The sequence below is a fragment of the Polypterus senegalus genome, chromosome 3 (assembly GCF_016835505.1).
Source record: "Polypterus senegalus isolate Bchr_013 chromosome 3, ASM1683550v1, whole genome shotgun sequence".
Lineage (NCBI taxonomy): Eukaryota > Metazoa > Chordata > Cladistia > Polypteriformes > Polypteridae > Polypterus > Polypterus senegalus.
In genome coordinates, this window is record NC_053156.1 from 36093791 (window position 1) to 36117147 (window position 23357).

A 23357-nucleotide genomic window follows, 5' to 3' on the forward strand; every position below is an offset into this window, starting at 1 on the left:
CTTCAGTTCCCTTCTTCATAATCATTACTCTGTCTGACACTCTTTTCACCTCCAAAACACTCTTGACATAAAAACACTCTTGACTGCCTAAAACTGCAGTGATTATGACCAAATAAACAGATTATTAAAATTTCTTAGGTAACTGTAAAAGTTAACTTAAAGTTAAAACAAAAAAAAAAAATAGAAATGTGGGACACAGTCTCAACTGTTAGAAAAAAAAGTACAATTAATCTTGTTCTTTATGCCATCAATAATTTCCTGCAAAGTGAATCTCTGGGATCTTTATGCATTTGCTAAGTCATTTACTTGAGGTCAAAAAAATCTTATATATATATATATATATATATATATATATATATATATATATATATATAATTTTATTTATTTATTTATTTTTTATATATATATATATTTTATATATATATATATATAAAAATATAAAATATACACACACACACAATATGAATGTGAATTCCCCCTTGGGATTAATAAAGTGTCTATCTATCAATAGATGTAGTTTACTTCCATTCAGGATTCTGCTTTTTTGCAGACTTAAACCTAGGATGGTTTAAAAAAAAAAAGGACTGGTACAACAGTGGTGCAGCTTTCGTAAATGGGGTCAATGTACAGTATATACTTAAAATGATGGGGGTATCTCACAGATTGTACTACAATCACCAGACACTGTCATTGGGGAACATGCTGTAGAAAGGAAGTTAGAAAATGTATGCATGGCGTAACATTCAGTTGTATTTCAAGGCTGTACAAACACTGTCCTCAATGGACTGGGTTTCAGTATGGGTCCTAGAACCTCAATTCATTTCAGGGTTTCATGGACCAAAGACTTTCTCAACATGATTGGACAAAAGGCATGAAACTCTTTCACACACAAACACACACTGAAAAATTGCAATTGCTAATTAACATAACCAGAATTTAAAAAAGAAAAATTGTGCAATTCCTTTTTGCTTGAGCATGTCTGGCCATTGTAATTTTCAAGAAATGAAACTTGAAATGCTATTTAGTTATGTCAGATACTCAAGAATAACAGGCAAACTTTATTACTTTGTCTAGCCATTATGGATATTGGGTGAATGCGACCCTCTGATAGTAAATTACAGAATGACCAGATTTTCAAAGTCCTATACCAGACTCTTTTGTAGCTTGTGCGCCCAGACATAGACGTGGCTATTACAACTGGTTGTTTCTGCATTATATGTGAACGCACGTAAAAAAGGAGATTTTCTTAAAACACCCCTTTTATATTTTATGATATATAGATAATCATGGTTGTGACTTTTGTGAAATTTGCAATAATACTTCAATACAGTTTGAAGATGTACGTTGCATTATTATATATTTCATATTTATAATATATATATATTATACAGAGTGTCAGAGTCCATGTGCAATTTAAAATAGTTGTAACTTTAAGTATATGTGATAGAATCTGTAAAAAGGATTGGAAAGAAGAAACACATTTTTATTCTTATTAATTTTCAACATGTCCACCATCTTTACTAATATAAAGGGTAATACGATTCTGTAGTTCTCAGAAAACATTTTCAAGCTGATTTTCAGTAATACCAGCAATCACATCAGTTATCCTAGCTTGCAAGTCTTCTAAAGATCGAGGTTAGGTTGAATAAACATTAGTTTTCACATGTCCCCATAAAAAGAAATCCAGTGGAGGCCAAGAAAATGGTCCACCTTTTCCAGTCCATCTGTTAGGGAATTTTTCTCATATAGAAACTGTAACATGCAAAGTGACAAGGAGCACCATCTTGTTGAAACAGTATATTCTCTATCAGTAATTGTTCAAGTTGAGGAAAAAAGTAATTCTGCAGCATTTCTAAATAGCATGACCATTAACAAGACGCCCTTCAAAAAAGAATGGCCCTATGACTCGATTTTCTCCCCCAAGCACATCACACCACACATTAACTTTGGGAGAATATCTTTCATCTTCAGAACACTTTGGTTGATTTTCAGTTCCCCAAATACTATGAGAGAGAGAGAGAGAGACACACTGCTCACAAAAATTAAAGGAATACTTTAAAGAAACACATTAGATACATCATATCTCAATATGAAGTTGGATATCTATACAAATAACGACAGGGCAATCTCTTAGGAACAAAAGGATGCTAAGTCTTTTAATGGAAATAAGTTTTCTGCCTACAGAGGGCTCAATTGTGTAGACACCCTAAAATCAGAGTGAAATGAAGATGTGGCAGGCTAGTCCATTTTTTCAAAAACTTAATTTCTGCTACTCAAAATGCTTTTCAGTATCTTGTGTGGGCCCCACGAGCTTGTATGCATGCTTGACAACGTCGGGGCATGCTCCTAATGAGACGACGGATGGTGTCTTGTGGCATTTCCTCCCAGATCTGTATGAGGGCATCCCTGAGCTGTTGTACAGTCTGAGGAGCAACCTGGCGGCGCCTAATGGACCAAAACATAATGTCCCACACATGTTCTATTGGGTTAAAGTCAGGGTATCGTGAAGGCCATTCAATTGTTTCAATTCCTTCATCCTCCAGGTACTGCCTGCATACTCTTGCCACATGAGGCCGGGCATTGTCGTGCATTAGGAGGAAACCAGGACCTACTGCACCAGCGTAGGGTCTGACAATGAGTCCAAGGATTTCATCCTGATGCCTAATGGTAGTCAAAATGCTGTTGTCTAGCCTGTAGAGGTCTGTGAGTCGCTCCATGGATATGCCTCCAAGATCATCACTGACCCACCACCAAACCAGTCATGCTAAACGATGTTACAGGCAGCATAATATTCTCCACGGCTTCTCCTGACCCTTTCACGTCTTTCACATATACTCAGGGTGAACCTGCTCTCATCTGTGAAAAGCACAGGACGCCAGTGGTGGACCTGCCAATTCTGGTATTCTATGGCAAATGCCAATTGAGCTCCCCGGTGCTGTGCAGTGAGCACAGGGCAGTAGACATTTGGGCCCTCAGGCAACCCTCATGAAGTCTGTTTCTGATTGTTTGGTCAGAGACATTCACACCAGTGGCCTGCTGGAGGTCATTTTGTAGGGCTCTGGCAGTGCTCATCCTGTTCCTCCTTGCCCAAAGGAGCAGATACTGGTCCTGCTGATGGGTTATGGACCTTCTATGGCCCTCTCCAGCTCTCCTAGAGTAACTGCTTGTCTCCTAGAATCTCCATGCCCTTGAGACTGTGCAGGGAGACACAGCAAACCTTCTGGCAATGACACGTATTGATGTGCCATCCTGGAGAAGTTGGACTACCTGTGCAACCTCTGTAGGGTCCAGGTATCACCTTGTGCTACCAGTAGTGACACTGAATGTAGCCAAATGCAAAACTAGTGAAGAAACAGTCAGAAAAGATGAGGAGGGAAAAATGTCAGTGGCCTCCACCTGTTAAACCATTCCTGTTTTGGGGGTCATCTCATTCTTGCCCCTCTAGTGCATCTGTTGTTAATTTCATTACACAGCAGCTGAAACTGATTAACAACCCCCTCTGCTACTTAACTGACCAGATAAATATCCCATAAGTTTCATTGACTTTATGCTATACTCTGATTTGTGTTTCTTTAATTCTTTTAAGCAGTGTGTGTATATATATATATATATATATATATATATATAGATATAGATATAGAGATATATATAGATATAGATATATATAGAGATAGATAGAGATAGATAGAGAGATAGATATATATAGTTATATAGTCTGTAATCCAATGTAGTTTAAAACGCAAAATGTTAAATGCAGCAAAGCAATAGATTTTGCAGTGTGGGGTCTATTTAATTATAAAAGGGCACATATTTGTGTGATGTATACATGATTCTATTCAGGTTGCCTACAGCCTGATTCCTCATTGTTTACGTGGAAGTGTTTTTATTCCAAACTAGCCATTTTACCAATTAAAAGGTGTTTATCGCCATGTAAATGTTGCCATAGCCTGTTAATTTAAAGTACTGGGTACCATCTGCCACTGGTGAACCCTTCTGTTGAAATAAGTTCTTTTCAAAAATACATCCTGTGTCCATTTTACTATTAAGTCGTAGTTTTTCTTTATTGGTAATTGTTATTAATTGATTTATATTTATTCTGTATCATATGCAACTTAATGCCAGGAAATGATAATGTAATTATGAAATAGAATTTATTTAATAAAATCTGAGGAAACGGCTCAACTTAATTTTTCCCCTCTTCCTTCCCTTTTTTTCCCTAAGGAAACACCTGTATTTCTTCACTGTGTCACTTTTGTTATAGCTTTCTACTTAGTTTATTTACTTTCTTTACAGTACTAAGAGATCCTGACAGTAACCCCTATTCCCTCTTGGATGGAGCTGCAGAGACTGACCAGACTGGAGACACCGATGCCAGTGAAAGCCAAACCAGCGCAGAGAGACGTAGAAGATCTCGCAGACGTAAAACTGACCAAGACCCCAGTGTAATGGATGGGGCTGTGGAATCGGACAGTCACTCTGTTAGTGAGAATGGCATTGGTATGTTAAGTCATTTCTGTTTTTTTGGCATGATTGTTCAAATAGATTATCAAGAATTGATTTTTATTTTGGTCCCTTAACAATTAAAAAAAAAAAAAAGGCAAAACTGTGATGTCTTTGTTAGGTAGATAGTGCTGCAGAACGTAACCTGACACATATTAAAGTGGAGACAAGTACAACATGATGGTATCTGCGTCCTCTTCAAGGAATGTTCCAATCTAAACAAATCTCATGTCTGTTGTTCCTTTAAAGAACATTATGCCAAAAAATAGTTTATTCTGCATCAGAAACAGTGGTAGACAAGAAATTGCATTTAAAGATTTGACCAGTGTCATAATTACAGATAATGAGCCTCCTATTGTGGTTTGTTCAAAGATTGTAATTTTTCAGAAATTGATATTTTTTATGGTCAACAAAAACTTCACAAGACCTAAACAAAAGAGAAAATTAGTCCTTATCAATCCTTTTAGTTTTCTGTCTCTCTCACACTTCAAGTATTTCTTTAATGTTCTAAAAGATTATTTTTCACTTATGAATAAAAGAGGACGCAGTAGAGGTTGTGGTCTTGTCCATATCCATTTTGTTTTAGAATAGCAAGCACATCTTGGGTATTACCATATTTTGGGTACCACTATTGTATATCCTGCTTTTCCCATAACTGGTTGAACATCAAGGACATTATTTTTGGAAATTAACAAGGTATACAAAGTCCCTCTTATTTAGGCAACTGTATGAAGCTGACCTACTGCAAAAGCAAAGATTCAAATTTGACTTCTTCACTATCCATGAAAACTCCCCTCTTGCAAAATAAGCAACTTTCATCAGCAAAAGGAATGCTATTTCTAGCCATAATATGCTTATGCCATGCTAGTTAAACAGGCTCTTTTAAGAAGTGGATCCATCTGGCTGATGGATACCATAAGGTTGAATGTAGAGATTAGTCGGGCATTTTTAAACCACCCAAAATTGTCAGTCATGTTACCTTTCTGGTCTGATGGAGAGAGATCCTGATTTAATGCCAAATTCTTGGTTTTTAGAATAGAAACGTATTAGTTAAAGGTGAGGAAGCGTCTTACTGGTAAACTTTTATGCTGTCTGCAAACTTAATTTGGTGATAACTCCTTCAAATAATATAATGCAACTTTTCTAAGTGGTGTCTTGCAGATCACTCCGTTAATGTATATAGACCTTAAAAATGTATTTTTATAAAAACATCTACAAAAATAAATCATGCCACCTAAAAACAATACTTCTAACTGAAATTAAGTGCCAGTGTACAAAAGCAACCTAATCTAAAACTGGCAGAACTTTGAGGCGCTTTTTTTGCAGTTTTAATTATCAAATGTTTTATAAATTGATTTTGACGTATTGCTTATGTTTTACTTTTGTATTCAGTGTTGGGTCACAGGTCAGATTTATCAAAGTTACCGTTTGAGTGATTGACCTATGTAATGTTATGCTTTTAATACCTGAATGACACAAAGTTGGGTGTAAACCATGGTAGATGTAATGGAATATTGTTTTCTATGAGATCTGTATCTGGATACATGCTGAACTTCAGCACTAATTTGATTAACTAGAAAATTGAAAAGATAAATGCAAGGCAAAAAATGTGGCTTTTGGTATTGTAGGTAGATGTGTTCTAATGTGATCGCTCCAATTACAGGATGGAATTTTAAACCTTGTTTTAAGCTTTCTTACCATGAGATGTACTTTAAAGTGATACACTGTTGTCAAGTGCACTGGTATAATGCATATTTTTTATGTAGCAAGAGTTGTTTCCATATTTGGGATTAACCTCAATCGGTTTAAAATGATGTTAGAACTTTGAAGAGGTATTTTGTCTTTTCTCCTTTGTGACCTTTATGTAAAGGATATCCAGTTGGAGACCTTGGGCTTTTATTTATTTTTTTCTTGATGTTTTCTAAAGGGGTGCAGTTGGGTGAGAAGGGAGAATAAGATGATTATATCCCGTTAAGCTCCACACATTAAATCAATTCATTGTGTCCTGTGCATCTCTCACAAACAGTGTGCATGGCACAGACCAGTTCCAAAGCAATAGCAAGACACTAGAGGGGCTGTCACTTAAACAGACAGTTAAAGCAGTACATCATCTAAAGATTAAACACCTTCTTGCTTATGAATAGGCCATCCAGGCACATGTATGCAGCATGAAACTCCTCATCCATCCACTGTACCTGCTCTCTGCTACTAAAATATTACAAGCAGGAATGAAAAACAGTGTTAATATTTTTTTCCCATGAATTATTCAATTACAGAGTAAACTGCAGTGCGGTCTATTTTCTTTTGATGAATTGAACCTCAGCATGAAGTTATGGGAAAAAGTAGTGGAAGCTAGGTTAAGAAGTGAGGTGATGATTAGTGAGCAGCAGTATGGTTTCATGCCAAGGAGGAGCACCACAGATACAATGTTTGCTCTGAGGATGTTGATGGAGATGTTTAGAGAAGGCCAGAAGGAGTTGCATTGCATTGCACCCTGAATATGACAGGGTGACAAGAGAGGAGTTGTGGTATTGTATGAGGAAATCGGGAGTGACAGAGAAGTATGTAAGAGTTGTACAGGATATGCACAACGGAAGTGTGACTGTGGTGAGGTCTGCGGTAGGAGCGAAGGATGCATTCAAGGTGGAGGTGGGATTACATCAGGGATCAGCTCTGGGCCCTTATTTGCAATGGTGATTGACAGGTTGACAGACAAGATTAGACGGGAGTACCCGTGGACTATGATGTTTGCTGATGACATTGTTATCTGTAGCGATAGTAGGGAGCAGGTTGAGGAGACCCTGGAGAGGTGGAGATATGCTCTAGAGATGAGAAGAATGAAGGTCAGTATGAACAAGACAGAACACGTGTGTAAATGAGAGAGGGAGGTTAGTGGAATGGTGAGGATGCAGGGAATAGAGTTGGCGAAGGTGGATGAGTTTAAATAATTGGGATCAACAGTACAGAGTAATGGGGGTTGTGGAGGAGAGGTGAAAAAGAGAGTGCAGACAGGGTGGAATGGGTGGAGAAGAGTGTCAGGAGTAATTTGTGACAGATGGGTATCGGCAAGAGTGTAAAGGAAGGTCCACAGGACGGTAGTGAGACCACCTATGTTATATGGGTTTTGAGACGGTGGTGCTGACCAGAAAGCAGGAGACAGAGCTGGAGGTGCCAGAGTTAAAGATGCTAAGATTTGCACTGGGTGTGATGAGGATGGATAGGGTTAAAAAGGAGTACATTAGAGGGTCAGCTCAGGTTGGACGGTTGGGAGATGGTCAGAGAGGTGAGATTGCGTTGGTTTGGACGTGCAGAGGAGAGATGCTGGATATGTTGGGAGAAGGATGCTAAGGATAGAGCTGCCAGGGAAGAGGAAAAGGCCTGAGTGAAAGTTTATGGATATGGTGAGAGAGCACATGCAGGTGATGTGTGAAACAAGAAGATACAGAGAACAGAAAGATATGGAAGAAGATGATCTGCTGTGGCAACCCCTAACAGGAGCAGCCAAAGGAAGAAGAAGAAAAATGATCGTGATAGCCTATTCTGAATGATTTAAAGTTAGTGTTGTGTTGTCTCCATCCTGTTTAGTGCTCTATTTCAAAGATTCTCATCCGTTTGGGTCACATGCTGCTGCTGCAGGGTTGTGAGTAGCTGCTGTTTATATTGGTAGTGTGTGGTGAGATTGTTCTTGATTCTGTAATGATTCAGCCTTGGGAACCCCCTCTACTGATCACGCCCTTTTTGCCTGTGTGGGGGTGCGGGTTCTTGTTATTTTCTTGATCATTTTTATTTATGTCTCTAATAGTTTTATTCTTGTTTTTAACTTCATAATGGCTTCTATGACTTTCATTGGCACAGCTGTCATCCTCATGATGAACAAAGGCAAATACGCAAGCCGAGGGTTCTTATGGCAGCACCAATGAAGTAATGAAACCCACCTGGGTAATCACAAACTCTTGCAACACCAATTGTCATAAGGATTATAAAGCCCTGAAATGGGAGACCTTGTATAAAAAGTGTTGACATTTCTACATAGTGTGACCAAAAAGTATGTAAATCCCCTTAAATGAAAGTCAGCAGTGTGCACTATAATAATGTCTGAATTGTTTTCATTTGTAATTTTAAATAGTGAAGCAGAGGGGTACATCAAGGAAAATGTCTTTGTCCCAGACTTGCGTATAATATACAAATGTACGTGTATTAGGATCTGTGATTTGTGTGGTGTGGATTGTCAGTCTTTAAGGTGTTTTAAAAACATATTGAGAAATATCAAACGTTTCATAATAATTGCATTATCAGTTTAAGTCCATATTGCGGAGTCTGAAGGTGGGCGATTGTACATTTTGGGCTGAATGCCTAGATTGAAGTAAGTTTTACGTTTGAAATAAAATCTCTTAATATAGTGGTATTAGGTTTAGCATAATAAAACTGTCGGGCTTTAGCAAATTATGTACTTTTACTTTCCTCTTGTCATTGCATCCTTATTCTAAACTAGGGCTGTACCTAACAACTTTCCCAAGATTAGTCAATCAATATTTTTTTTTCCAGTTAGTTGACTAATTCAATAAGTATCTACAGAGATATCTGTTACTTTAAATGCAAGGTTGATGGAATTAACTGCATATTATGGGATGGTATAGAATGTATTCTATGGGATTTAGAGGAAGGAGGTAAATGGCATATGTAAGAAGCCACCCTATAGTTTCCTACTCCTTTTAACAGAATAAAGAGACAGAACATATAACAAACTTGTCTGTCAAAATAGTTTTGGATTATTCCATTAAAACTCTAAATCTCTGTTTATTAATAAGAAAGTAAGGATGTGTGGGAGTTCATAGGAGAAGTCTGCAGTACCTGAAAGTAGTGTGCCAGATTTTTGAGGCTGTGCTAGATTATAGTTGAATGATTAGGTTACCTTATCATTATGTACCACCTCTCACTTTTAAACTTATGTCACAACTAATTATTTTTTAAGTATTTTTTGTGCAATAAGTTGCTGTTTCCTAGGCTTTGGAAATATTACTCCTACTTATGAGTACTTAGTAGTATCTTGATTTGTGTTTATTGGCCGGTTTAAGTGTGCTCTCACCCTCCAAATTTTAGTATTTATATCAGCTTTTATAAAACAAATGAAAAGTGATTCATTGGGGTACTGATTGATACATATATAATATTATGGCCAAAGAGCTGTTAGACATTTTGCCAAGGTTTGGAACTGGAGTGTAAGCATTTCGTTTTGCTCTCTCCAGAAGATGACAGCAAGCCCCAACGGCGGAACCGGAGCCGGCGCCGCCGCAACCGTGGGGCCCGGATTGATGGAGGCTCTGCAAGCAGAGACCGCCAACCAGGTGAGTGAATAAGTTAAAAGGAGGAATGTATACATGCAAGAATATATCATTTTTGCTATCCCTGTTAATTTCCTATTGCAAAAAAGGCTTGCATGCACCAGTCATAAACCATAAACAGATATACGTGTTGCAGTCATCCCAGTCATTTTAATGACCAAATAAATTATTTGATTTTTTAGTGTATAATACTGAAAATTTACTTTCTGGAGACGAAAATGTTACCTTAAGTTCCACCTTCCAAATGCACTTAATATTACCTTTTTAATATGACTAGGCTTTTTCAAGACTTTCTGTTGGTGGAAAAGAAATCACTGAGAGCACCTTGCGCATAATTGCCAACCTTAAATTTTTGTTTTATAGGTGCCTGGATTTTAATTTCCATACATTAATGGCTGTTATTATATATCAACAGTCAGTTCCCCACTAAACCAGTCTGTTAAAACCAGTTTGCACAAAGGTGTGAGCACTGTATATCTGTGTGGTTTTTATAGGTTTTATTATTTATTAATACTAATCACTATGCACCACTTAAGTTCTTCCAAGCTGTCAACCTGGTAAAATACTTTTTTGCATGTATCGAAAAATAATTCCACTTGCATAGTCACATGAGTGGAGCATGATGGTGTTTGAGACGTCTCCGTGGATCTAGCAAAGTCTCTTTTGACATCAGTGAGCATCCTATGAACATTCCTTGTTCTATTTTGTGTATACCGGCCAGTTTTGGTTTGACTAGGGAATGTGTTGTGGAAATGCATAAAGAGCAAATTTAGCTACATTTGCATTGTCATACTTCTGGTTGTACCCAAAAATATTCTTAGGAACACGCATTTCCTGTGTAAAGTCAGGCTGCTTTCGGTTGAGGGGATTTCTTTGCTATGTGTACTATTGTACGTGAAGATTTTATCATCTTCTGGTCAAACTTGATGTTTTCACAGGATCTACAATTGAAAGTTAATGCAACTTCCAAAAGGTATAACCTTAAAATGTTCGTATTTTTAGTGCTCAACTGCTGTATCTTCCTAATTTGAATAATATAAATAAACTAGCAAAATACCCGCGCTTCGCAGCGGAGAAGTAGTGTGTTAAAGAAGCAATGAAAAGAAAAGGAAACATTTTGAAAATAACGTAACCTGATTGTCAATGTAATTGTTTTGTCACTGTTGTGAGTGATGAGTGTTGTCATATATATATATATTTACACACACACACATAAATATATATATATACATATCTATACATTTACACATATATACATACATATATATCTACATATATACACACACATACTGTATATACACACATATACATACATACACACACATATATACACACAAATACATATATATATATACACACACACACACATATATAAACATATACATACATATCTATATATATATATATACACACACAGCTATTTCGTATCAGTGCAATACGCTGTTTGTTAAAACGGTTGACTCCCGCTCTTACGTGCAATAACAAATCAAATCATTCAGTTGTCTTTGCTCATATGTCATTTTAGAGCTGGACGCCTGGCATCTTTTTTTGGCCACAGGTTTGTTTCTGTTTGCTGTGAGGTTCTGTGTTGTGGAGATTCTCAGGATGGATTGCAGGTGCTCATCAGTGAGGCGACTCCTGTGTGCTGTTTTGTTAGTCTTTATCACTGAGAAGAGCTTCTCACACAGATATGTGCTACCAAACATGCACAAGGTTCGAGCCGCATGTAGACGGACTTTTTTTGTTCATCAAAGTCACCAAAGCGCCGTGCAAACTCAGTGCGCAGTGCGCTCAGTTTATCAGCAAAGTGCGTATTTGGGAACACCGTAGTGATGACTTGGTTTAACAGTACTTGGCAACAGGGAAAGTGGGGCAAGGTGGACTGGTGCATTTGTGTCTCCCATAAAAGCAGCTTCACTTGAAATCACTTTGTGATTGTGCACGGGTAAAACGTCCGCTGAAGTGTCAGATTCTTATTTAATTATGCTGTTTTCTGTATCTTCTGAATTGCATTCAGGTTACCCTGATGCAAGGCAGCTGAAACGCTGCATTATGGGATCTGTAGTTTATTGTGTTACCAGCGCTTCATATACCCGGGCTTTAATAACAATAATACAGTATATAAAATGATCTCGGGCGGATATAATTACGCGGGCGGATGTGGCCCGCGCCCTTGAGTTTGACACATATGGACTAAATAGAACTTGAAAAGATATGTTTTTCAAATGTGATCGCGCAATTCAGATAGAGTTGACGCACTACAGCCTGCATGCCTCAATGAGTCATCCTCCCTCGCTCTTACTTTTTTACCGTTCATCTAATGAATACACTGAGTATGGCTTTACCAAAACAATCATTGATGGCGAATAAAGTATCCATTATTCAAGTATGTAGAGCGGGATATATATATATATATATATATATATATATATATATATATATATATATATATATATATATATCTATATCCCCGCGTATCGCAGCGGAGAAGTAGTGTGTTAAAAAGGTAGAAAAGAAAAGGGAACATTTTAAAAATAACGTAACATGACTGTCAATATACAGTATTTGTTTTGTGAGTGTTACTGAGTGTTGCTGTCATCAAGGATTTGATTATCATTATTTCTTTCAATCAGGTTCGTATTTGTAGGATGTGTTGTGTTCAAGTTACATTCCGTGTTTGTCAATCGTTGTAAAGATGACAGTTTCATTCATCGATTCGTTTCTTACTGCATCAATGAACAGCTCGTCTTCTTCTTTATCTGAGACCTGACACACTGCATGCACGTGTTTTTTTTACACTGTCTTCCTTTAGCGGGACATTGACTTTTTCCACCGTATGCTTTGTTTCCGCAGTAGCTGGATTTATGAATATGCTTATCAGACGCTTCATATTTTTTGCTGCCTTTTCAATTGTGTAATTCGGTTTTGTTCAGCTCTTTGGAACTGTTGCCTTTATCTGTGCACTGCGCCAGTTCACGTGAGCGCTCGGTGTACATGCATCGAAGGTTCCCAGCTGTGCTGGTGCCATCTCGTGCTATGTCCGTGGCTGTATTTAATGTTACCTTAGTCCTGGCACTTAAAACTTTCTCTCGCAGTTTCGCTGAGTTTGTGTCAAACACCACCCTGACCATCTCATCTTCCTCTCCATAAGCACAGTCCTTCACCCGTGAATATTTACCCGTGGCAGTTTGCTATTGGATTGCCGCTGACGGACGGCCTTATATGGGCAGGCACTAAATTACAAACGCCAGCGCAGCCTGTCTATGAACTTAATTTAAAGTGTAGGTTTACATCGTGCTTTGTTTCCGAAGTAGCAGAACTCATCAATATGGTTGTATATGTCACTCGCTCGCTTCTTATTGTTTCGCTGCCTTCTCAATTATATAATGCATGTTTTCTTAAGCGCTTTTTTGAGCTCTTCCTGGTTTTCTATGTATTGCGTGATTACGTGGGAGGCGTGATGATGTCACACGAAACTCCGCCCCCACGGCGTTGAAGCTCATCTCCATTACAGTAAATGGAGAAAAACTGCTTCCAGTTATGACCATTACGCGTAGAATTTCGATATAAAACCTGCCCAACTTTTGTAAGGAAGCTGTAAGGAATGAACCTGCCAAATTTCAGCCTTCCACCCACACGGGAAGTTGGAGAATTAGTGATGAGTCAGTGAGTGAGTCAGTGAGTCAGTGAGGGCTTTGCCTTTTATTAGTATAGATACTTTTCATTAAGATGGTAAATGTGGAGTGTGGATAAGTTTGGTCATACTTCAGGTCAATACCATACCTGAACCACTTTAGAAAATACAGTTTCCGAAGTCCTCTTGCTTTAGGAACTTTTACCTGGCACTTCTAGAATTAGTCTTGCTCAGAAATAATCTTAGTGCATTTTTCCCACATTGTATGTCTAACTTTTCCCATCAGATTTTCTCTAATATTTAGCTCTGTGGACTGTGAAGGTTGCTACAAATTTTAACCTTTTGGTCCTGTTAAGTACTCCATAGTTGACTTTTAATGTTTTGATATTTTTGTCTTGCAAGAATACCCAAAGCTTCAGTTTCTTTACTGGTTTTAGCTTAGGATCTGTTACTTGGCTGAATCAGTTCTTCATTTTCTGCTGTACTGAGGACCAACATTCCACTTATAATTTAATCTTTCTACATATCCTTTGTTAGAGTCATGACTATCAGTGGTTAGTTTTTTCTGGATCTTTCAGTTCTTTATGGACTTCAGTAGTATAGTACCCTTTACATTTTTAATGTCCGTGTCGGTTATTAGCTGCATAGACTGTCCATAATTGTTAATAAGTAGCAAAATTTACTAAGTTGTTATAGGGTGGGGGGAATTTACTCAAAAAAGTTTCAAAGATGCATACATTTTTTCACCACCTATTTTTGCCTAACCTTTTCTCCTGGCAGTTATTTAACCCTACTATTATCCTAGCATTTCCAACCATCTGTTATCTTGGGCGTGGCCGGTCGGGTCAGTGCCGACCCGTGTCCTAAATCAGCCTCCCTCAACCCTCAAACATTTTTTTATCATCCAGTTTGTTTCCTTACCTCTTGGTTACCTTTTTAGGCTTCCTTATCCATGAAAAGATTTTAAAATTTGGTTTTAAAATTTTTGGTGTGGCCCTCTGAAGATGAGACGTATGATGTCAATAAAACGGCCCAGTCCAAAAAAATTGGTAAAATAAACCTCAGGAGAATTATACAAATAAATCAAAGGTTTATATGTTACCTGACTATTACTGAGGGGTATTAGAACACAACTGTAAAAAAAAAAATTACAATTTTTTATTTTAATAATATTACTATCAATATCAATATTATTAATATTAGTAACATCTGTGGTGTTAGGGTCGGTTTTGACCCATATATATTTACTTCAAGAAGAAGGCAAAAAAAGTATTTTTTTTCCAAAAGTTGAACTTTAATTCAATCACAAAGACTAAGACAAAATAAAATACAAAATAAATTACAAAATGTAGATCAAACAAACAATCAAACCAATAGAATTAGTAGTACGGTGGTAGGGTGGTAGCTCTCCAGGAGCAGGATTGCTACTGTATGTTTACACTATGTGCAAGTAGGACAGTAAGTGACATTTTTAGTGTGCTTTTGCAAATATATTTCTTGCATTTGGCACACATGGAATTGGTTTTTCTGTCCTTGCTGCTTGGGCAGACCTGACAGTGCTTTCTTTTGGAATCCGGCAGCCGGTCTGTGGCTGTGGCAGGGCTGGCTAAAGGGAAGGATGCTGGTGCTGAAGCTCTTCGTCTTCCTGCTGACGTGGATGGAGTGCTTGCCGTGGTCTGCAGCTCTCTGACCACAGCTGCAGCGGCTGGGTCTCGGGGGACCCGTTCCCTTTTTTCAATGTGTCCCTTTATAAGAGAATCCCCTAGTTCTTGGAGAAACATTCTTTGCCTTTGATTCTTCCCTGCATTCCACCCTTGGTGGATTTGGGTCCACAACACAAATCCGTTGTAGGCTGACACATCCAGCATATTGTAGAACAATACCACTGGCCATCTCCTGGTCATGCGCTGGCATGTATAGGTGGCAGTCAGCTTGTCCAGGTTGTCCACCCTCCTTTGTTTTTATTGTAATCCAAAATAATGATGGGCTTTTTCTCTTTAGCTGATGACACAGCAGTGTCCTTGTGGAGTGTGGACATGAGTATCACACTCCGGTTTTTTTTTTGGACAATATGACACAATAGTGGTTGTGACTGTAAAGGCAAATTTTGTAAACAGTGGTGCCCTGTTCTTCAAATTCACAATTTCAGCGGGCAGCTCAGGTTTATTTTTTTTGATAGTGCCCACCATGGTGAGCTTTCGCCTCAGAAGTTCCTGTCCAAGATCAAAACTTGTAAAAAAATTGTCACATGTAATATTGTGTCCGCGCAGTCCAGTTGTCAAGTCGAGGACTACACGTCTTCCCTGGTTCCTCTCAGGGATGCCACTTTCAGGTTTTCCTGTGTAAATTTGCATGTTCCAAGCATAGCTTGTTCTTGCATCACAGGCTGCCCAGATTTTTATCCCGTATTTGGCTGGCTTATTGGGCATGTATTGCCGGAAAGGGCATCTTCCCCGGAAAGGCACAAGACACTCGTCTCCGGTAACCTCTGGCCCTGGATTGAACATCAAAGGCAGGCGCTGCACCCATCTCTCCCAGACATCCCTTATGGGAGCAAGCTTGTCACGTCTTGCTCTCATGTCTCGGTTGTCAAACCTGAGGACTCTCGAGATCATGTGGAAGCTCTTCAGTGACATCGTGGCCCGAAAAATATTTCTGCCTGTTGCTGTGTCCCAGAGACTGGCTGTGGCCTCATTGCTGGATCGGTATACTCCAGCAAGAAGAATTATTCCAATATAAGCATCCAGGAATTCTTCATCAAAGTCAATCCATGTGTCTCCGTAGACTTTTTGTCCTTCTAGGTTTGTCATGTCAAGTATTTTTTTCAGCGATAATGGCATGAACTGTTCAAAACTTGTTTTGATGTCACTTATCCTTGTTATGGCAAACCTTGTGACCCCAGGAGTCATTCTGATGATATTTTCAGCAGCTGCCCTGCCAGTTGTCCTGCGAGTCTCGTCAGGTGGTACTAACCTCCAGGAGATGCTGCCATTCTTGGACTGTAGTACTTCAGCTGGTGGGGAAACTGCTTCAGAGGTGATCTCCTCCTCAGACTCTGTGTCTGTGTCTTCTGACTGACACTCCACAATGTCTTCCTCCTCTGAGTCCACCTCATCAGTGTCGCTGTGCCACTCTGTAACTTGTCCTTCAGCTAGGATATGATCCAGAGCTTGGAGTGCTGTGAATCTGGCCATTTTTACCTCTGCAAATTAGATGCTTTCTCTCCAGTCACAATCACCAAACTGAACTGGTCTGGGTCTGTTTTGTCTGGGCTGTCTCTGTTTTTTTACTCGGGGGAGGTGTGAAGAGATAAGCCCCTGACTACAGCTCGGGGGATGGGAGAGGCCTGCTACCTGACAGAGTTGTGTGGGGGTGTGGGGCCAGAGTGAGCTGAGAGTGTGTTTATACTGTAACTTAAGTTTGGCCAGTATTTATTGTTTTATGATCTCTTATTGTACCCTGGGTCGTGGTCGACCCGGTAAGACCACAGGCAGTGAATTTCTGATTAGAGAAATAATTTACCTTTTTTTTTTTTTTTGTTTAAATGGAAGTTTCAGAAAAATGGAAAAAGCCTTGATGCAGTAAACAAAATGTATGTGGTACTTTTATGCATTTAAAACTTGAAAACGGGTCGGTACCGACCCTAGGGTAATAGTAGGGTTAAATTAAGAGAATAGTAATCATGAATTACAATGTAGGTTGTCTCAACTTCATTCACTTGCAGAGTCACTGAAACCATATATTTTGACAGGGGTTCCCAAACATTTCTATGGTAATGTATATGTGTATGAAAAGATGTGTTTCATAGGGCACTTTGCATGGTAAGCTTTCTAACTTGCAGTAATGCCTTCAGCATGCTGACAGATGTGGAAATATTTAATAAAGTTCTTGTTTTTCCAAATGGGACCACAAGTGTTAGTCTTTGGCATACATTACATGCTTTTTAGAGAAAAGGCGTGTGATTAGTGATAGATGAATTTGCTAGGTAGTGCTTACATACAGAGGCAGTCTTGATCTGCTGGTCTTTGCTGTTGTGTGAGGGTTTTTTTTTTAAAAAAAAACTTCCTAATTTTTTTTTCTGCAAACTGTCAATTGCCCTTTTTTGCTAAAACAGTTTTAAATTAAAGTTTAAATTTTGTTTAATGTTTCTCTTTGCCACAGCTCAAATTTTCAGAAGGTTAATATGTTGCTGGTATATACAGTATGTGGTGTATAACTTGCCTTGCTCGAATTTCCAGTTCAGTCACTTCAAATTCTGTTACAAAATTAAAATGTTGTAGATGAGCTCCTCTTTGTGTCTACATTAATTCCTACCAGTTATCTGTTGATGAAAACAGTGCGCCGGTTCACTTTCTCCCACTTTGTGACCCTGAGGAAGATTCATTATCTGCTAGTGTTCACATTGTTAAAATGTAGAGAATAATGTTTAAGTTTAAAGAAAAAAAATTAGGAACAGGTGAAATTATTATTGAAATATGCCTTTTAAGAAAAAGCAAAGTTGTCAATCTTCCAACCACACCGCTCTGTTAGTTTTTGTTTTGGAAAACCAAGTGTACCCCTTCCACCCCTCTGGAGAAGGATAAAATTGTATTGTTCAGTGCCAAGGTGATACTTAAGTTTAAACAGTAAAGTCTAATTGGGGCCAATAAAAAGAGGCAGGGTGTTCTAAAAACTAAACACGCACACCATTTACTGCATTTGGACTGTATTCCTACTCTTGGCAAAAATCACAAGTATGATTTCAAAAGGCACATTATTAATTAAACTGATGAAATAGTAAGGCAGTGAAGTGTCTTTTTTGTATTAGCAATGAGACAAAAAGGGTAATCCCTCCACAAACGATTAGTATGATTAATTATGTTAAATTGAAAAGTGTATTGTGGGGTAAAGCTCCTTGTGATGAACTGTATGAAGGGCATTGAAAGTTGATCAATTTCTTGTTTGATCTGACACACAATCTTGTGAGCTGGGCAGTGTAGGATCAGTAATTGGATATTTTCTGTTGGATGCAGTATGTGAAACAGAGCATGCATGGCTGAATTTTCCCATCAGCTATGTCTTTAGCTACAGGTAGGTTGGCAGTGTGTCTTTTTTTTAGTTTGTTTTACTATCATCAGGACTGTTGAAATGCAGCACTTGCCTTATATTTTGAAGAAAAAAAAAAAAAATAGAGAAGGGTCAGCATAGTACTGGAGTGGTTAGAAATGTGGCCTTGCCTGCAAGAGTTCCTAAACCCATGAATCTGGACATTCTCTGTGTGTCTGGTTACCAAAGATGTGTGTGTTAGATTGTGGCCTATTTGCAAATGGATGTGATTGCGTGTGTACAGGTATGTTCCCTGTCCAATGTTTGTTTCTGCTAACCGAGCTAATCAAATAGGGTCACAGAGTGCTGTTGCCTAAATTTGGAGAGGTATGTTTGAAAATGGAAGATAGATGGAGTAAAAATTGGAGGTTGGACTTCTAGCTTACTTTCATAAGAAAAAGAAAATATCTACTACTTACAGTGTTTCCATGCAATTAGTAGGCTGTGTCTCTTAAACCTGTTCTGTTAATGCTTATGTTGCTGCACTGTGATCAAGCATATTACTTAAAGCTAATTCCAGCCAACAACCTTATCCAAGTTTCTTTGGCATTCTATCTGTAGTCGTTGACCAGAAAGTAGCCTATGTGGAGCAGTGTTTCCTGATTGTATCGGCTTTAAGCTGTGAGCGTAACTGACCCATCTATAAATGTTTCTGAAGTAACCCACTATGTTTCAAGAACAAAATTACTTCAAAGTGCCTGTCATTGATTTTGATAAATGTTAGCTAAATACATTAACCTACAGTGACAATTACATTTTATAATTTAAAGTGTACTGTTTTCTTCGTGCTTGTGGAATGTTCATATGCTCATTGTTTTTTGTTTTTCCTTAAAACTTGTAAAGATGACATTTATGATGGTATATTTTGTGGTTTATGGATCACATTACAGTACATGCTATGTTAATCTTGCTTGGGATTGTTGAAAAATTCATATTTCCATGCATTTGAGATGCAAAAATGAAGCACTTCTATATGGATACCAAACATTTATTGTCATTTAATATTGAGTATTTGGTGAATGCCTAACCCTTCATACAGGGTGTGGGTACAGTACTATAGTACTGTATAATAGATATTTTTGTAATTATACAAGCAGGATAAGTGACTTACTTAGGATTACATAATGAGTCAGTAATGTTGAACCAGCTGTCTTCTGATTTAATGTGTACTGCAAAAGGATGTGTTATTACTGTGTATCTACATTTTTAGTGCAGCTGCACCTAAACACGCATTGAAGTAAAATAAGAAAACATGTTATCGAACAGCAATCAGTGTTGAGCTAATCAAAGAAGAAAATAAGCAGTACATTTGTAACTACAAGCTCCAAAATACAGGGATTAAGTCTATAATCGTGATAGAGAAAATATGAAGCTGAGGTTTATCAAAGAGACACTATGCATTCTTGATTGAGTCAAGTCTGATTTGCTCTAAATAATAGATCATTATTTCTTTCAATACATCATTTTGCAAACAATCTTTTATGTAGTCTTACACAAATCAGACAAGATGCCTGATGAAACTTAGACATTGACCACCTGTAAAGCAGGCTTGGTATAGTACTTGCAACAGTCAGTTTAGGCTTATCTTACTTTACAAGAACAGAAACTTAATTGAAATGTTTGTAAATTAAAATCATTCTTGCCTGAAGACAATTTAAGCTATAAAGAAAAATGTAAGGTTTATTATGCATTTCTTAAAGCAGACAATTGTTTAATGGGTGGTTTCCCTGCTCCTTGGTATTAATAAAATGAACAATGTGAAAAACCTAGAACTTTATTTCAGTTCAGTTGTTGCTGATAGTCTCTATTATATTTGGAAGTTATCCTAATTCTTCAGTTTCCCATAATCATTTTACATCTATGAAGCAACAACAAGTTATGATGAAATCTTGACTACACAGTAGACACTAACGTCTGAAACCAGGTAGAACAGTATAAATACAGTACTTTAATGTATAGTTTCAAAGGTACAGATCCCATTAAGAGTATCCGAGTTAGGTTGTCTTGCATTTTTTGAGTCATTACCCAAGTGTCGTTCTTATACAGTTTGGTATTGTTTTTAGTGTGTTTCAGTAAACATAAACATGACAATTAGCATATTATGTGGTTAAAAATCTTGAAATGACTAAATACTGCATTTTTATATAATGTTTCCTTTGTTGGCAGTATTATGCTGCAAGCCATTCCTAAGGTATTCATAGAGGTTTTTACATATCTCCTGTGAAGTATTTTTTTTCCTTACAAGTGGAAAGTTCCATGCAGTGTTAGATTTTTAGATTTTGTATATACTCTGCATTTTTTTGAAAATTTCTTTCTTTTCTAGTAACTGTTGCAGATTACATTTCCCGTGCAGAATCGCAAAGCCGTCAGAAACTACCGCAGAAAAACAAAGCAGAGAAGCCTCGGGAAGAAGTGACACTTTCTACTGAGCCAAAGGTAGGTAGAGTGCTGTTAGAGTTCATTAATATCTTATATACAAGATGTATTTAAAGAAAACAAGACTGTGGTCTGAATTGGAAAAATATACTGCTCAAAAAATTAAAGGAGCACTTTTTAATCAGAGTATAGCATCAAGTGGGATATTGTTCTGGTCAGTTAAGTAGCAGAGAGAGAGGATTGTTAATCAGTTTCAGCTGCTTTGGTGTTAATGAAATTAACATATGCACTAGAGAGACACCAATGAGATGACCAACTTCTCCAGGATGGCACATCGATACGTGCCATTGCCAAATGGTTTGCTGTGTCTCCCAGCACAGTCTCGAGGGCATGGAGCAGATTCTAGGAGACAGGCAGTTACTCGAGGAGTGCTGGACAGGGCTGTAGAAGGTCCTTAATCCATCAGCAGGACTGGTGTGAATGTCTCTGACCAAACAATCAAAAACAGACTTCATGAAGGTGGATGCAAAGACCTCTACAGGGTAGACAATGGCACATTGAATGCCATTAGGTGGGGTGATGTAATCCTTGGACCCATTGTCAGACCCTATGTTGGTGCATGACGATGCCTGGCGTCATGTGGCGAGAGTATCCAGGCAGTTCCTGGATGATGAAGGAATTGATACCATTGACTGGCCCCCACACTCGCCTGACCTAAATCCAATAGGAAACCTCTGGGACATTGTTTCGGAGAATGTTTCGGACCATCCGATACCACCAGGTTGCACCTCAGACTGTCCAGGAGCTCAGTGATGCCCCGGTCCAGATCTGGGAAGAGATCCTGCAGGATGTCGTCCATCGTCTCATTAGGAGCATGCCACGATGTTGTCAGGCATGCATATAAGCACATGGGGGCCATACAAACTACTGAGTATGATATTGAGTTGCTGCAATTAAATGTCGGCAAAATCGATTAGCCTGGTGCATCATTTTTTTTCACTTTGAGTCCAGTCCACATTAGTATAGATATCCAGCATGATTGTATTTCCCCATTGAGATCTGATGTGTTTTCAAAATTGTTCCTTTAATTTTTTTTGAGCAGTTTATATACAGTAAAGTTATTAATGCTTACTACTCTTTATTTTGTAATTAAAGAGCCATTTAGACATAAATTGATAGTACATGGAGTACATTGAAGTTTGAAGTTCAGATTCAATAATTTTTTACTTATTAGTGGAAGGTACCATCTAACAATTTTAATTTCTGTGTAATGCAGAGAAACTGATTAGTTTGCTTTGATGCCTTTTGATTTCTGTAATGTGAGCTGTTTTCTAATTTGACTAGTGCTTAAAAATATACTTCCCGATACATAAGTCTGGTTGGCAGACGTGTTCCAATATACACTAACACTGACAATGTCTTGTTCTATCAAGTCACCCAATATAAAAATGTGCTGTAAACAGTATGTAAATGCACAGTATCATACTTTTAATTAAACTTAATATTACAAAAACATTTTACACACTTGCAGCTTAGGCTGACATTAGGCCAAGTCAGGGACACTGTTTCACTGGTACTGTATATAATTTCCCAGAGACCATGGTTCATTGTAAATTTAGGCTACCATTTCAGTATGGCCCATGATCAGCATCTATAGCTAGAAAAACCTAATCTCAAAGGCCACCAGTCCATGAGTATATTTATGTAATGAGAATCTGTGCTACGGCTCCTCAAAAATCAAATATGCAAATTATTCTGTAAATTAAAGCAGTGTTGCAAAGCTAACTTCTGTGTGAAAGAATTCTGTGGACTTCTGATTTTAAAAGAAAATGCAGTTGAATAATTCACTACTAAATGCCCTCAGAATGCCAAAGAAACAGTTATTTAATCTTTTGGCTCTTGGTCACTTTGTCTACCTGGGATTTTGTCACGGTACTCTGGCTTCCCAACCACATACTTCATATGTGCATGTGAAGCTAGTTGACATTTTTAAATTGGTCCTGTGTATGTGACTAAGACCTGCAATAGGCTGGTGCCCCAAACCAAACTTTTTTTTTTTTTTTTCTGCCTTAAAGCCACTGCTGGCAGGGTAGACTCTGGCCACCTGAACTGGATTTCGCTGGTTTGAAAGTACACCTAAAATGAAGCCATAACTTGTGTGAGTGTCCATTATGCAAATGAAGTGTAAATGGATTAGCTTTGAGATGGGGCAGAAAATCATAAATGAAGTTGCTCACACCCTGACTATGCTGTTTATTTTCCTTATTTTTACTTAATAAAACAAAGTATTTTTATTTGTAACATCCTTTACTTAGTCTAGTATTTCTGTTAAACCTAGTAACCAAATGTTGAAGTTGCTGAGTTTTCCATTTACATTTAGTAGATATGTATTGGGTAGTTGTGCAGAGATTGATATATTT

At 37.9% G+C, this 23357-nt stretch overlaps 1 protein-coding gene across 3 annotated transcripts in view; it reads left to right on the top strand.

Moving 5' to 3' along the window:
- Window positions 1-23357, top strand: part of fxr2 (fragile X mental retardation, autosomal homolog 2) — a 110986-nt gene that overhangs the window by 84077 nt on the left and 3552 nt on the right. For 2 of the 3 annotated variants that reach the window (XM_039746938.1, XM_039746939.1), the window contains exons 14-16: window positions 4294-4497; window positions 9747-9845; window positions 20885-20997. In XM_039746938.1, coding sequence (XP_039602872.1) covers window positions 4294-4497; window positions 9747-9845; window positions 20885-20997 — 416 coding nt within the window. The remainder of the gene's footprint in view (window positions 1-4293; window positions 4498-9746; window positions 9846-20884; window positions 20998-23357) is intronic. The other variant, XM_039746940.1, reaches the window with a different exon arrangement.